General features: G+C 42.5%; 1 protein-coding gene across 1 annotated transcript in view; it reads right to left on the bottom strand.

Annotated features, from left to right (window-relative positions):
- The window catches only part of LOC145392190 (transmembrane 9 superfamily member 1-like), a 538,883-nt gene that overhangs the window by 517,777 nt on the left and 7,011 nt on the right, over positions 1–14,095 (bottom strand). The window contains exon 2 of the mRNA XM_080266639.1: positions 3,351–3,440. Coding sequence (XP_080122765.1) covers positions 3,351–3,440 — 90 coding nt within the window. The remainder of the gene's footprint in view (positions 1–3,350; positions 3,441–14,095) is intronic.

The following is a 14,095-nucleotide window of genomic DNA, read 5'->3' as shown; positions in this document are numbered from 1 at the left end:
ATTTTGTTACCCAACTTTGCAAGTCTCCACAAGTCCTTGGGTAGTCCACGAAGGCTCAACACCTGTCTCTGGAGAAAGCTGAATGTAAGTATTATCTGCCAAAAAAATTATAATGTATAATGTTCTAGGGTTAATTTCTGATTTTTGGCAAATATTTTCCTACAGGTACTCAGACCGCGATACAACCCCGCCACACGGGGAGGGGGGTCAGCTGTCGACGGCCGCGCTTTAGGGGTTAAGGAACGTGATGATAAAAAGTGGGAAATTGTTCAGCAGGAAAAGGTAATTTACCACCCTGAAAATGTCAGAAAAAACAGAAAACAAACTGGAGGAATATGAACTGAATTGGTAAGGTTCTTCCACTGCTTTAAGTAAAGCGTACATTTACCAAAATGGCAAAACAAAAAATAGCATAAAGGAAAGCACCATCATAATGATTTGAAAGGACCGGGAGAAGATAAAGATCATATGTAGGAAGTGATGCAATCCTGGCAGCTGTGAAGGTTTATATGTTGTCCTGAAACAGTCGAGAAGCTTACAGTATAGGGCGTTATGTGGAGCGTCAGAGAAAGCAAACTCTCACTTTTACCCCTTTTTACCATCTTACCCCACGTACTTTACCTCCACCTATACGCACCATCAGGTAAAACACTGAAAGAGATATAACTGTTGTGATTAAAAACATCAGTGGTATTAAAAATGGCATTAACAAAAACAGAAGTTGGACTGGGTCAACACCACCTCCACTGAGTACCCTTTTGTTGATACGTAGCTCCACGGTATTTTACTCCCGCCCCCCAACCCCAATGTTGTTGTCAAAGTTGACGTGAGGGACAAAGGAAGATGAGAAATGGAGAGTGAGCAGAGTCAGGGTCGTGGTCGCTTGGCGCTGCTGCGGTACAATAACCACCGAGCACGACAGTAATTTTAACAACAAATAGCAAAAGTGATTTAAAAGTCTGTTTATCCTTTTGCACATTAAGTATAAGTTTATTTTATTAGTGTTCACAGTAGGAATTTAGGGTTTAGTTAGAGTTCATGCAATAGTTACTTTTTAGCAGCTCTAGCAGGTTGCCACGGTACGATAACTAAAATTAATAACAATATATTTATCTGTAAGTAGCACACAAAACGAATGAAAAGTTTGTTAATTTTCTTTGAATATGTAGTAAACGTTTATCTTATTACTGAAGAAATATGTCGTGATAATGGTTAATGGAGAAAATTAGGGGTATAGCTGATGGAGTCCAGGACTGTATTAATCTTTTTAGGTAAGATTTCATGGATAGCAGCCATTTTGGCGGACTAATAAGGTCGCTATCCAAGGGGCCCCACTGTATTCAGCATTATGCCTTGTGAGGAACTGTGAGCGTTTACAATGAGTTCACTCTAGCTTACTGTAATCTATCATGATTTTGTTCTATTTTACCATTATGTTTTGTGTGCCCACTCCATTTTTCTTGTGCAGATGGTTTTGTCATTTTTTTTTTTTTTTTTCATGTCACTGCAAGGTATGGCCCTGCAGTGGCAACTGCTTGTCTGTGGTTGATGGATCTGCTTTACTATGGTAGTTGCTTGGCTGTGGTTTATAGGTCTGCTTGACCAGACTGAGTAGTGTCAAACAACAGGAACAAGTGTTGTATGATGTACTGTAGTGGCCTTTTACACTGGCTTTTAAAGGTTATGTACGAATGGGGGGCAGAGGAGATGTCCACTATCCAGACGGATTCACTACCTGGATATGTCTTTGCCTCTATTACGTCAGATAATTGAGGGATTACTGTATTTCATGTTGCTATACTGACAGCACCATCACACTCACCTCACAACAAATTACAGCACTATAGGCATAAACAGGAAAATTACACATGGCCCACCATTATATAGGTGGCTGTGAACCCCAAAGCTGATAAGTTCTCCATAAATTTAAAGTCTCTTGAGTACTGGAAACTAAACATGTATACTACAGCAATTCTAAGATTTTTTTTTAGCATCCTTGCAGTACCATATCTTGCAGATGATAATGAGTGTATATCATGCTCACCTTAATTTTTGCTGTACTTTACCATAAATAGCTAGAAGCAACTTGGCATCTAATAAATTACTATTCTATTCTATCTATATGCCTAGGAAAGGGAGGTAGATGAGACAGGACGACACACTCCCCATTTACTTATCCATTCAAACACATTCATTCACATCTTAGCCCCAAAGGGGAGAAGGGACAGATCCTCACTGCACCACACCGCACAAGGGTCAACTGCGCCGTGCAATCAGTAACATTCATAGCAGGGCCCTACAGCAAAGCTGGTTTACCCCTCCACATCATAATAGACCCATCCCTTTACCCGCAACTGACCTGATTAGCTGATCAGACCAAATGCGGGAGAATATCCCCTCAGGGCTGCGTCATCATTTATTCATTCACAGTTTCTCTCCACTTATTTCTGTCATGCACAGCCACTCTTCCTTGCTCAACAGACATCTCTCTCGCATCCAGCGCTCTCTTCACGCTGTTCATCCATCCTATTCATGGTCTCCCTCTCAGTCTTACACCTCTCACATCAGATCTAGTTATCTTTTTCACCAATCGCTCATTATCTATTCTCTCCATATGCCCAAACCATCGCAACACCCTCTGCTCAACTCTACCAGCCATCTCCCGAACAACTCCAGTTCTCCTTCGCACTTCATCATTTCGCACTCGATCCATACGCGTCACTCCACACATACTCCTCAGACACCTCATCTCCATTACATTCAAACTTTTCCTCTCTGCTACACCCATATTCCATGTTTCATATTGTGTAAATATTTCAAAACTGTATTAATCAATGCTAACAATAGTACAGTACTTGGTGATACTAATGGTTCACCTCTTATCCCATTACAGAAACATTAACTTCTTCCATCTACTGTATTGATATAGATTTTGTATTTCATTCTAGGTAAAGTTAGACAGTTTAATTAACAAGGGCAACTTGGGCTAATAAGGCAAAGCGTATAGGAGGGAGGCACTGCTGAGCAAAAACTGCTTAAGCACTAGAACCATACAATTACATCAAGACTATAAAGAATCCAAAGTAGTGTACGGGTTGGACACAGTTACAATACAAGCAGTTCTAATATATATGGGATGTTTCTCAAATTATAATATCACAACATTTTCCACATAACTAGTGCTGCAAATTGTGAAAACTGGTAAATCTATTTTATTCATGGCAATAAGACTTCAACAGACACTTTTTTTTTTTTTTTTCATGAAACTTGGACTTGACACCAAAACAGAACACTGGCAAGATGATATATAATGAAGGAATATTTCACAGCATAAAACTAGAGCAGCTTACGATCTTTGGTCGACAAACAGGCAGTTGGTAGTAGTGGTAAGTTTCATGGGGGTTGAAGTATGGCCCAACTTTGTTGACATACAAAATGACCTGAAAGAGATACCAGTGTTAGTCATATGATATTGTTTTAATTAGAGATTATGACAAATTCAGGACAACCATAAATTAGTTGATGAAGTTTAACCCTGGTCTGTCTCATCAAGTAAACACATCAACCACAGGTAAGCAACTGTTTCTGTGGGACCATCCTACAGTTACAGTACAGTTCATGTAATCATGTAGGGGTCCAATGCCCCAGTGTGGTAGACAGCCTGTCACCCTGGCTGGACCAAGGTCCTTCCCACCACAAAGTGCACAGAATCAGGAGGAAGTCTGACTCCTTGGTGGATGCTGCAGCTGTTCTATTGTGGGTGCACATTCCCACCATATGTATGCTCTTCACCAGCACCCCATAAATGAATGTGCAATAGCAAAATAAACAGATTTTTGTTTTAGCTATTCTCTGACTCGTATGCATCCAACTCACAGAGATCTGACTTCTGCATCAACCAAAACTGTGGCCCTATAGTAGGTCCCACATAAGGCGTGGTGACTTACTCAGAGTATATTGGAGTAATTCCTTCCACAGAGTGTTGGTTGCTCACTCCTGCCAACTTGCAGGTCCAACTCAAGTTTTCCGTTGCCAGGACTGCTCCACACTCCAAGCAATGAACCCAACAATTCATATGATACGTTCACAAACCCTAAACATCCCCTCGAGATTATGCTAACTGAATTTCCATTTCAGTTAAAAATCTCAAAAACACAAAGTGCAGAAAAAGGGGGGGGGGGGAACTGGAATAAAGAATAACACTAAAGAACTGAAATGGTAATTCTTCCAGGCATTCTTTTCAATGATGAGTTTACCCACTGGAACATACCTAAATAATGGTACAGTAATTCCTCATTTATCCAGACATAATAGAGCCAAAGGCATGTCCAGGCAGTGGCAACATCCAGATAATGAACACTATTCCCCTACCATACCCTGACCCTCACCTATATCCAACTTCCAACCAATCCCTAACCTATTTGTACGGTACCTGTGCTTAATTTGGCAGTGTTTTCCAGACATTCTGCCATATTTAGACATCAAGACACACAAAGGAATATCCAAAGTAATGCTAAACATCAAGATAAACATGCAGAAATGCCACTGAAAACCAAAAAACACCCTACCAAAATACTACTGTATGTACAGTACCCCTCCTTATTTTACCAGTGTTTTCCAGTCTTTCTACCATATTCTGACATCAAAACATACATAGGATTATTCAAAATAATTTTTAAGACCAAGAAAACCATTTAAAAAAAAATGAAAACCAAAAGACACCCTACCTATACACCACCAATGTACAGTACTCGTCCTAATTTTGGCACTGTTTTCAGGTCAATCTGCCATATTTTGACATTAAAACACACACAGGAAAATCCAAAGTAATGCTAAACACCAAGAAAACCATGTAAAAAAAAACACACACATACACACAAAACCAAAATGCACCTAACATATACACTACTGTATGTACAGTATCCCTCCTAAATTTGGCACTGTTTTCATGCCAATATGCAATATTTAGACATCAAAACACACATAGGAATATCCTAAGTAATGCTAAACACCAAGGAAACCATAAAGAAAAAAAACACTGATAACCAAAAAACACCCAACCTAATTACTACTGTATGTGCAGTACATCTCCTGATTTTGGCACTGTTCTTCGATCATTCTGCCATACCGAGACAACGAAACACAAACAGGATTATTCATATTAGTGCTAAACACCAAGAAAACCATGATTTAAAAAAAACAAAAAAAAAAAAAAAAAAAAGACCTACACGCTACTGTATGTACAATACCTCTCCTAATTTGGGCACTGTTTTCCAGTCATTCTGCCATATTGAGATATCAAAACACACATAGGATTGTCCATATTAATGCTAATCATCAAGAAAACAATGCATAACCAACAAAAAGTCACAAAAATCCTGCAGACGGTTTGGAAATCTGTTGTCTGTGATGAGTGGTTGCTCCCAAGACTCCAAAAAAAATTCCACGGCCAAATATGCCACCGGAAATTGGTTATACTGGTATAAATGGAATATCACCACCTTCACTGGTGTTTATACCATAAGCTAATAAAAATATATAAAACTGATAGGTAAAAGTAAAGAAATGCAGCGAGAATAAAGTGTTCAAGAGTAAAACTTGCCTTCATACGACTTCTCATCATTCTAGTGCAAAATTTTGCCAATATCTTTCAAGAGTTAAGCATATGTCTAGATGCCAAATTTTATGAGCTTTCTTGTGGATTTTACAGAATTTCGATACAATCAATAGTAGTCTAATAAATTGCAAAAAACCCTGAAAACTCATGAGTCAGTGTTATCACCACAGAGGAGGGTAGGGATGAGGGGGGGGGGGAGCTGGGAGGGTATGGAGGAGGGACATGGGGTAGAAGCAAGGCTGTGGGCAGGATTCTCCCCCTTCTATCAACAGGTGGACAGGTGCTTTGACCGTACATTTACACATGGCTTGCGGTCTGTTAGACGTTGAGTGGCCACGAGGAAACAGATCTCACCATGACCAGGGGGTTTTCGACGTTCTGTAGAGAGATGGACGGCAGCTGTCACCGAACGTGTACTTTTGGCTTGTGGTCTGTGTTCAATGGTTGTGGCAGATGGGAAAGACTTAGCCCAGTGGCCACGCGATATTGGAAATTCGGTGGGGGTGCGTACGGATGTTTTGACACCGCTTGTGGGTTACATTCGTATTACTCGGGTGCTGGAGGTTCATTGGAAGTGACAGGACAAGCGCGCGACTTCGACCATTCAGCACAGAAGCGGATGGACATTTTAAATCTGGTTGTGGTTTACAGACTAGTTCCCGCTCAAGGCTCGAGTCCTGCGGCCACAATACTGAATGTCTGAACATGTCAGCTGGCCGGCCAAAGTTCTTGGGGACTTTTATGTTCAGATAATAGCAAGTGAACTCAGATAATAGTTTGATTGTGCCAAAGTCCAGCATCCATATAATGAACATATCTGGATACTGAGCGTCCGGACAAATGATGGACTACTGTATTAATATGAGGCAATGTAGTATGGAGTGGTTCCGTCTACAAATCTCTTCATACAGTATAATCCCAGATAACTGGGAGGCTTGGGGAATTTACCTTCCTGGTCACAGATTTTTCCTGTACTCTGATATTCAAATTAAATCTATAAAAAGGCTATAATTATCAAAGCAGTAAATACAATTCAGGTACTCATCACTCACATCAGGGGCCATACTAAGAGATTCACCTGAAAAATTGCCTCGTAAACACATACCATGATCATAACGCACGTGCATGCATTGTCTATCAGTACTGCAAAATGCACAAGTCCATTCTGTTAACTACCGAATCATTCAGTATAAGTACTGTACTCACAAAAATGGAAAATAAACTAATGAAATAAAATCTTGAAAATTTATTGGTGAACTGATGATATGTTAAGACTGCACTGTAGAATTATCACGACACCTGTGCCCCAACGTGAGCCATGTTTACAGTCCCGGCCCCGACTGTACAGTATTTCTTCCCATCCTGACCACGATCACTCCACCTCTCACCCACCACTCAGCTGTTTTGCAAAAAATAAAACAGATGATATACGTATGAAAAGCAAGCATATTATTATTTTTTTTCTTCCAACAAAGTAAACTTTCATTCCTATTAACATTTTTTTTTTTTCATCTCTGCCAGCCCATATGCATTCTACGATGAATTTATGTGGTGCAAATTAGAGTTGGTTCGTTAGGAAGAAAAACTCACTGGCGGAACCACAAATGCCTTATTTGGTGTTCAATACATACTGTAGATAACAGTAATACAGTAAACTAACCTTGAATGTGTATGAAGTTGCAGATCTTGCTATTGGGGAGTAGCAGAACTTGCTACTGTGGGTTCACCATACATGCTAGATGATGACGTCATTTCAGAAGCTCGTTTGTCTCTTATCTTGGCAAACATCTTACATATATCTGCTTGCTTTACTGCCTTCTACCTCTCTGTCAAGATATTATTGTTCAAGATGTACAAATGCATTACCTCCTGTGCAGAGATGTACGACTGCTGCTCTGCAAACTTGAGTGCCTTCTCAAATACTGCAATACCATTTTTTTTTTTTTGACTCTGGGCATAGGCTTCACAGCCTGCTCTCAAGGCCCAGAAGTCCTCCAACATATCATACATCTCTACATGTCATCATGCCAAGACACCCTCTCCTCCACTGTCTCTTCATCACTTTCTTCTTCCCGTGGCGCCACATACAATTTCCCATGGTTCACTACTGCACCAGTGATAGCATCTGTGTTCATTATGTGTATTATAGGTGCATCCTCATCAATTTCTAACCACTCTTGCAGTTTTTCTTCTTCCACATTAATTTTGCAGCAAGACTTGGCAAGATCGGTAATTTCTTTGCAAGTTTCTGTGGCAGTCTTGGTCATAGTTTTGAACCCATCAAAACTATTCTCTTCATCTGAATCTGCTGTTTGAAACATAGCGAGAGGCCAGAGCTTACGCCAGCATTTATGCAGAGTTGAGTCTTTCACCTGACTCCATGCAACTGAGATGGTATAAATGACATCTTTCAGACTGAACTGCTTTTGAAAGTCAGTAACAGGGCAATCACTGTTCACCATCTTGTGCATAAAGTCACGCCTGTAATTCATTTTCACATTCTGAATGATGCCTTCATCCATAGGTTGTACAAGGCTGGTTACACTGGGAGGGAGATAGACTGTGAAAATGTTGCCACTTCTCAGCTGAACAGCTGATGCATGAGCTGGACAATTGCCTAAAAGAAGTAAGGCAGTGCTGTCCTCTGGCATCCCTAGCTTTTTTTTTAAATGTGAGAGAGTGAATGATGAAGTGAAAGAGAGAGAGATTGTTCAGGTGCTTGAGGATGCAAAAGTGGATATATGTGGATTGACTGAAACTAAATGGTAAGGTGAAAGGGTGAGAGAATGGGAATATGGTTTAGGTATATGTGCGGGAGTCAATGAGAATGAGAGGGCAAGAGAGGGAGTATGTCTGATGATAAGCAAGAAGTGGAAGGAGAATATAAGAGAGTATGGAACAGTGGGTGCAAGGATTGTATGGGTGAGGATGAAAGTAGGTATACAAGCGTGGGCGATTGTATGTGTGTATGCCCCGACAGAGGATCGAGTGGCAAGAGTGAAAGATGAGTTTTGGGCGAGAGTTGAAGCATGTATGGACAGGTTTGAGAGAAGCGAGAGAGTGCTGTTGATTGGAGACATGAATGGCAAAGTTGGGAATGTACGAGTGGTTGGAGTGGTTGGTCAGTGGGGCGTGCCAGCTGACGTAGATGGGAATGGAAGTGCTTTGGTGGACATCTGTGCTTGTAAGGGGTTGGCAATAGCCAACACCTACTTTCGTCATAAGATGATCCACCGGTATACATGGAGAGTAATGAGGAGAATGGATGGTGAACTTGTTGAACGAAAGGCAATGATAGACTACATGTATGTGGATGAGCGAATGAGAAGACAAGTGTTGGATGCAAGAGTGTGGAGAGGGTGGGGGAATGGAGTCTCGGACCATCACTTAGTGATGGCCAAGGTAGGGCTGCAAAGAAAGTGGTTGAGGAGACGAAGGGGAAGACAGGAGGAAGCAGCTCCTGTGAGAAGAGTGGAGAAATTGCAAGATAGTGAGAAAATGATAGAGTATAAGAGCATAGTGGAAGAAAGATTGGGAAGGTATGAGCTAGAGCAGATGGAAGGGGTGGAAGACGTATGTAAGATATTTACGGAAGAGATAGGCGCAGCGTGTGAGGTGGTTTGTGGAGTGAGGAGGAGATGCAAGGGTGTGCAAGGGACAGCATGGTGGAATGATGAGGTGAAACGAGCTGTGGAACAAAAGAAGAAGGCATATAGTGAATGGCTAGCGAGTAGAGGCAGGGGAGAAGATGAGAGAGAGAAGAGAGAGGTATATGTGAGCAGGAGAAGGGAGGTTAAGAGACTGGTGAAGGAGAGTAAGAAGAAAGTGGATGAAGAGTTTGGCAGGAATCTGAGTGTGAAATGGAGGGAGGGTAAGAAATTGTTTTGGAAGGAGGTAAAGAAAGTAAGGCAGTGTGAAAGGGGAAATAGTACGGGAGTGAAAGATAGGAATAATAGATTGTTGGTGGAGAAGAGAGAGAAATTGAGGAGATGGAAGGAGCACTTTCAGGATTTGTTGAATGTAGAGAGTGAGAGCAGTGCGAGTATAACTGGTTGGGGAATGGCTGGGAGAAGAAGAGATGAGAGGAGGGAGGAAGAGATCAGTAGGGCGGAAGTAGTGGTAGCGATGAAGAAGATTAAGGTGGGAAAGGCCCCAGGAATTGATGGAGTGTGTGGTGAAATGCTTAGGTATGGGGGTGAGATTGTTGTGGAGTGGATATGGAAGTTGTGTAGATTGGCTTGGGAAGAGGGAAGGGTTCCAGAGGACTGGAAATCAGGTATAATTGTTCCTTTATACAAAGGAAAAGGGGAGAGAGAAGTATGTGGTAACCATAGGGGTATTTGCCTTCTTAGTGTGACTGGTAAAATATATGGTAGAATGCTCATGGATAGGGTTAGGCATATGACAGAGGAGCTAGTTGGAAAAGAACAAGGGGGATTTAGGAAAGGAAAAGGGTGTGTAGATCAGATATTTGTTCTAAGATGTTTAGTGGAGAAGTATCTAGAGAAGGGAAGGAAAGTGTATGCTGCCTTCATGGACTTGGAGAAAGCTTATGACAGAATAGATGGGCAAGGTATGTGGAAGGTATGAAGAATATATGGAGTGGAGGGGAAATTGTTGAGTGCTGTGAAGAGTATGTACGAGGGAGCTAGGACTACGGTGCAAGTGGATGGTGAGCTGAGTGAGTTCTTTGATCTCAATGTGGGACTGAAACAGGGTTCTGTGATGTCTCCATGGCTGTTTAATATATACATGGATGGGGTTGTAAAGGAGGTGTAGCGTAGGGCAGTGGATGTGGGGATGGCTCTAATGAATGAGGGTGAGATTTGGAAGCTTCCGGTGTTGCTGTTTACTAATGATAAAGCATTGTTGAGTGAAGATGAATGGGAGTTGCAAGGTTTGGTGAATGAATTTGGGACAATGTGTAGGAGGAGGAATCTGAAAGTTAATGTAAAGAAAAGTACAGTAAAGTTATGGTGTTTTAGAGGAATGAAGTCACAGAGTGCGCAGTGAGGTTGGATGGTGAGGATATGGAGAATGTGAGTGCATTCAAGTACTTGGGTAGTGTGATGAGTAAGGATGGAACTTTGGGGGATGAAGTGCGTGAAAGGGTACAGCAGGGAAGGAAAGTTGTTGGTACACTGAAAGCAGTGACGAGAAATAGGGAGTTAAGAAGTCACTGTATGATAGTATTGTGATCCCTACACTGATGTATGGAAGCGAGGCATGGACCCTGCAAGAGGGGAACAAGTCAAGAGTGAGAGCAGTGGAAATGAGTTACTTGAGAGGAGCATGTGGAGTGACGTGGAGGGACAGGTTGACGAATGAAGACGTGAAGGAACGCTGTGGGGTGGATGTGGTTGAGAAGATTAGGAGAAATACACTGAGGTGGTTTGGACATGTGAAGAGAATGGAGAATGAAAGACCGACTAAGAGAATGGAGAATGAAAGACCGACTATGTAGGTGAGGTGGAGGGAGGGAGAGGGAGAGGTAGACCGAGGATGAGGTGGAGGGATGGAGTTGAGAGGTATATGAGGGAGGAGGGGGTGAGCTGGGGAGAAGGTAGTCAAATGGTGGGTGACAGAGCGACTTGGAGGCGTTTTGTCTGTGGCCACCCTTTGCGGGATTAGGGCGTTGGGCTATAGATAGATAGATAGATAGACTTTTACACTAGGGAAAAAAAACATGATGAAACCACTAACGAAAAAGTTCTGCATCCATCCATGCGTTGCTCTGAGCCTTGTATTCAACAGGCAAATTTGCAATGCCTTTAAAGCAGCGAGGGTTACCATATTTACCCACAATGAATAGCTGCACCTTGTGAGTGCCTGCTGCATTAGCACATAACAGCATGGTTACACGGTCCTTGTTTTTCTTAAACCCTTGTGCATTTTTTTCTTGTGAACACGCTAAAGTTCATTGGGGTAAGCATCTCCACTGCAAGCTCTACTCATCTGCATTACAAATTTGCTTTGCAGTTATGTTCAGCCATAAGCCTGTTGAATTCTTCACAGAATTCTTCTGCTGATTTGCTCTCTCCTGAGATATCAAGTTTACGAATTCCATGCCTGTCTTTGAAACGATTTAACCATCCAATACTGAAATCACACTTGATTTAATATTCATTTTGCCGTGATACTCTCTCGCTTTTTCTTGTACAAGATGACCAGAAATTGGTGCTCCCTTAGATCTTTCAAAGCAAAACCACTCGTGCACTGCTAGATCTAGATCCTCCATTTTCGACCAATGAAGAGTGCGCATATTTTCAATGGACTTACTTGTCTCGCTTTTCATGAAAAATTCCTTGAGCTTGGATGCTTGGGCCTTGATATCATAAGTCAAAGACTTTTCATCTCATTAACTCGCCTCCTCTTAGTGGCTCCCTTCAACCTCTGTCTCTTCGCCGCACTGGTGCATCTTTATCACTTTTCTATTGCTACTTCAATGGTCACTGCTCCTCTGAACTGTCTGCTTGCATTCCTCCGCCTCTACGACGAGTACGTTGCATCCGTCTAGCAGCAAACTCTCACCCCTTTTCTGTCCAACTCTCTAATGCAAGAGTTAACCGTTACTCCCAGTCCTTCATTTATGCAACAGGTCAACTCTGGAACTGTCTCCCTCTGTCTGTATTTCCTGCTAGCTATGCTCTCCAGTCTTTCAAATGCAGTGTGTCCAGGCATCTCAAAATGATTGGATCTTGAATTTGGCTCTCTCTTTTATTTTGTTTTTCTCTTGGAAGGAACAATTATTGCAGGCTCATGGCCTTTGGTTCCTTCTTCCTAGCACAGCATAAAAAAAAAAAAAAAATGAATTTCCTACATTATATTCAGTCATCAATGTTTTATAATGTTTGCCTTTTTTAAGTCTATTGCATATGTCCAGCTTCTGTTTTAAGGTAAGCACGACATGCTTATGTTTAGTTTGATCTTTAGGCATTTTGGAGTGTAGGAATTACCGTCTATCAGAGCAACACAACATTAAGAGAGCTTGAGTACTGTCTGGTGATAAAAAGCAAACTGATGATTTGTGGAAGGTGTGGAGGATGGCTGAATTCAAGAAGGAAAAAGAGGAGGAGAGGAGAGCTGGTTAAGAGGATTTACTAGGGATTTACATTAGCCGGAAATGCCTTCACCTTGCTTTGTCCAACTTCACCCAGCATCGCATGACACAAAATGGCGGTTTGGCGGTCCATTCAAATTGGCACACAGTTATAACTTACTGACATTCTTACCAGCCCTTGAATTCTCCCCTTTTTCTGAGAATTCCATTTGTCTGGATACAGGATAGCTGGGATTGTACTGTACTTAATTCTGTAGATGTGAAGGTTACCTCCTCTCTCTGTGTGGATGCTGTAGAGAGTGACTGGTCAGCTGGGGCTGGGTGTGGTTGTGCAGATCCTTGACCTTCCAGAACACGTCCTTCCTGCTGCAGCCATATTGCTGGCATGGGTGAGGGCTGTGAGAGTAGGCAGCAACGGTTTCGCAGTGGCAGACAGCAATTGCCATCCACCTTCACCATGTACTGCTGATGTGGCTTTACCTCCGATACCACACCCAACTTGTCCCACATCTTTGGCACTGAATCCTGTACTCTGACAGGTGTGCCTACAGCCAACTGTGACAGCATGGTGGCATCACATGCAGTGCTAACTCGCACATGAGCCTGGCTATTGGCCATAGCATGTTCCTTTCTCCACAATGAGGTCCTCCATTGCCTGTCCACCAAGTAGTGCTGCCTTGCTGCCAGCACCCCACCCCTCAGCTGCCTTCCTGTTGCTAGCCGAGCAGGTGACTTGTCCCCTTCTCTTAGGGGGTGTTGAAGTACTGCAGCAACACTTGAGTTGCCCATTTGTTGTGATGACTTCCTCCTGCTTCTGTGTTGCCTCTCAACACTTGTTGTGACTCTCATTGCTGCCTCGGCCCGTCCATCTGACTGGGGATAGTGACCAGACAAGATGTGGTGGTTGAATGAACAGAGAGGTGGTCTGCAGTCCTAATGAGCCCAAGTTTGAATCCCAACTGGGGCAGGGGACAGTTTAACTCCTAGCTGCCAGGGGACAATTATATGCAGTGCGAAACTGGTGGGCTAGGGACGCCAGGTGTTGGATATAACCAAAACTGTTTTTGCATCATAGCTTGAAAAAACCGCCACTTAATCTTGCCACCAAAGGGCCGTGATAGACTCCTGCCACCTGAGGCATGCATACCTCAGTCATCTCTGTGACTTTGCCAGGTGTAGGACGATGTTTTCTTAAACCTCTCACCCAATTCCATTTCTGCCTCACGTTGACCCCTTACCTTATCCATCCCTGCCAAGCCTCTTTCCATGGATACTAGGAAAGGGCTCAATGAAAGTGCCATAGGGTGTGCCTTGGATGCAACTATGACTAGATCATCTAGGAATGGAGAAGTTATCACACTGACAGCAATGCCAAAGTTGGGGCCGCATGCACACGCAAGAATACGTCCTGCCTCGCG

Source organism: Coenobita brevimanus, chromosome 21, assembly GCF_032717465.1.
Source record: "Coenobita brevimanus isolate Jiangsu-jjx chromosome 21, ASM3271746v2, whole genome shotgun sequence".
NCBI classification, from domain to species: Eukaryota; Metazoa; Arthropoda; class Malacostraca; order Decapoda; family Coenobitidae; genus Coenobita; species Coenobita brevimanus.
Note: the sequence above shows the minus strand (reverse complement) of the source record. Positions and strands in the feature narration are given on the sequence as shown.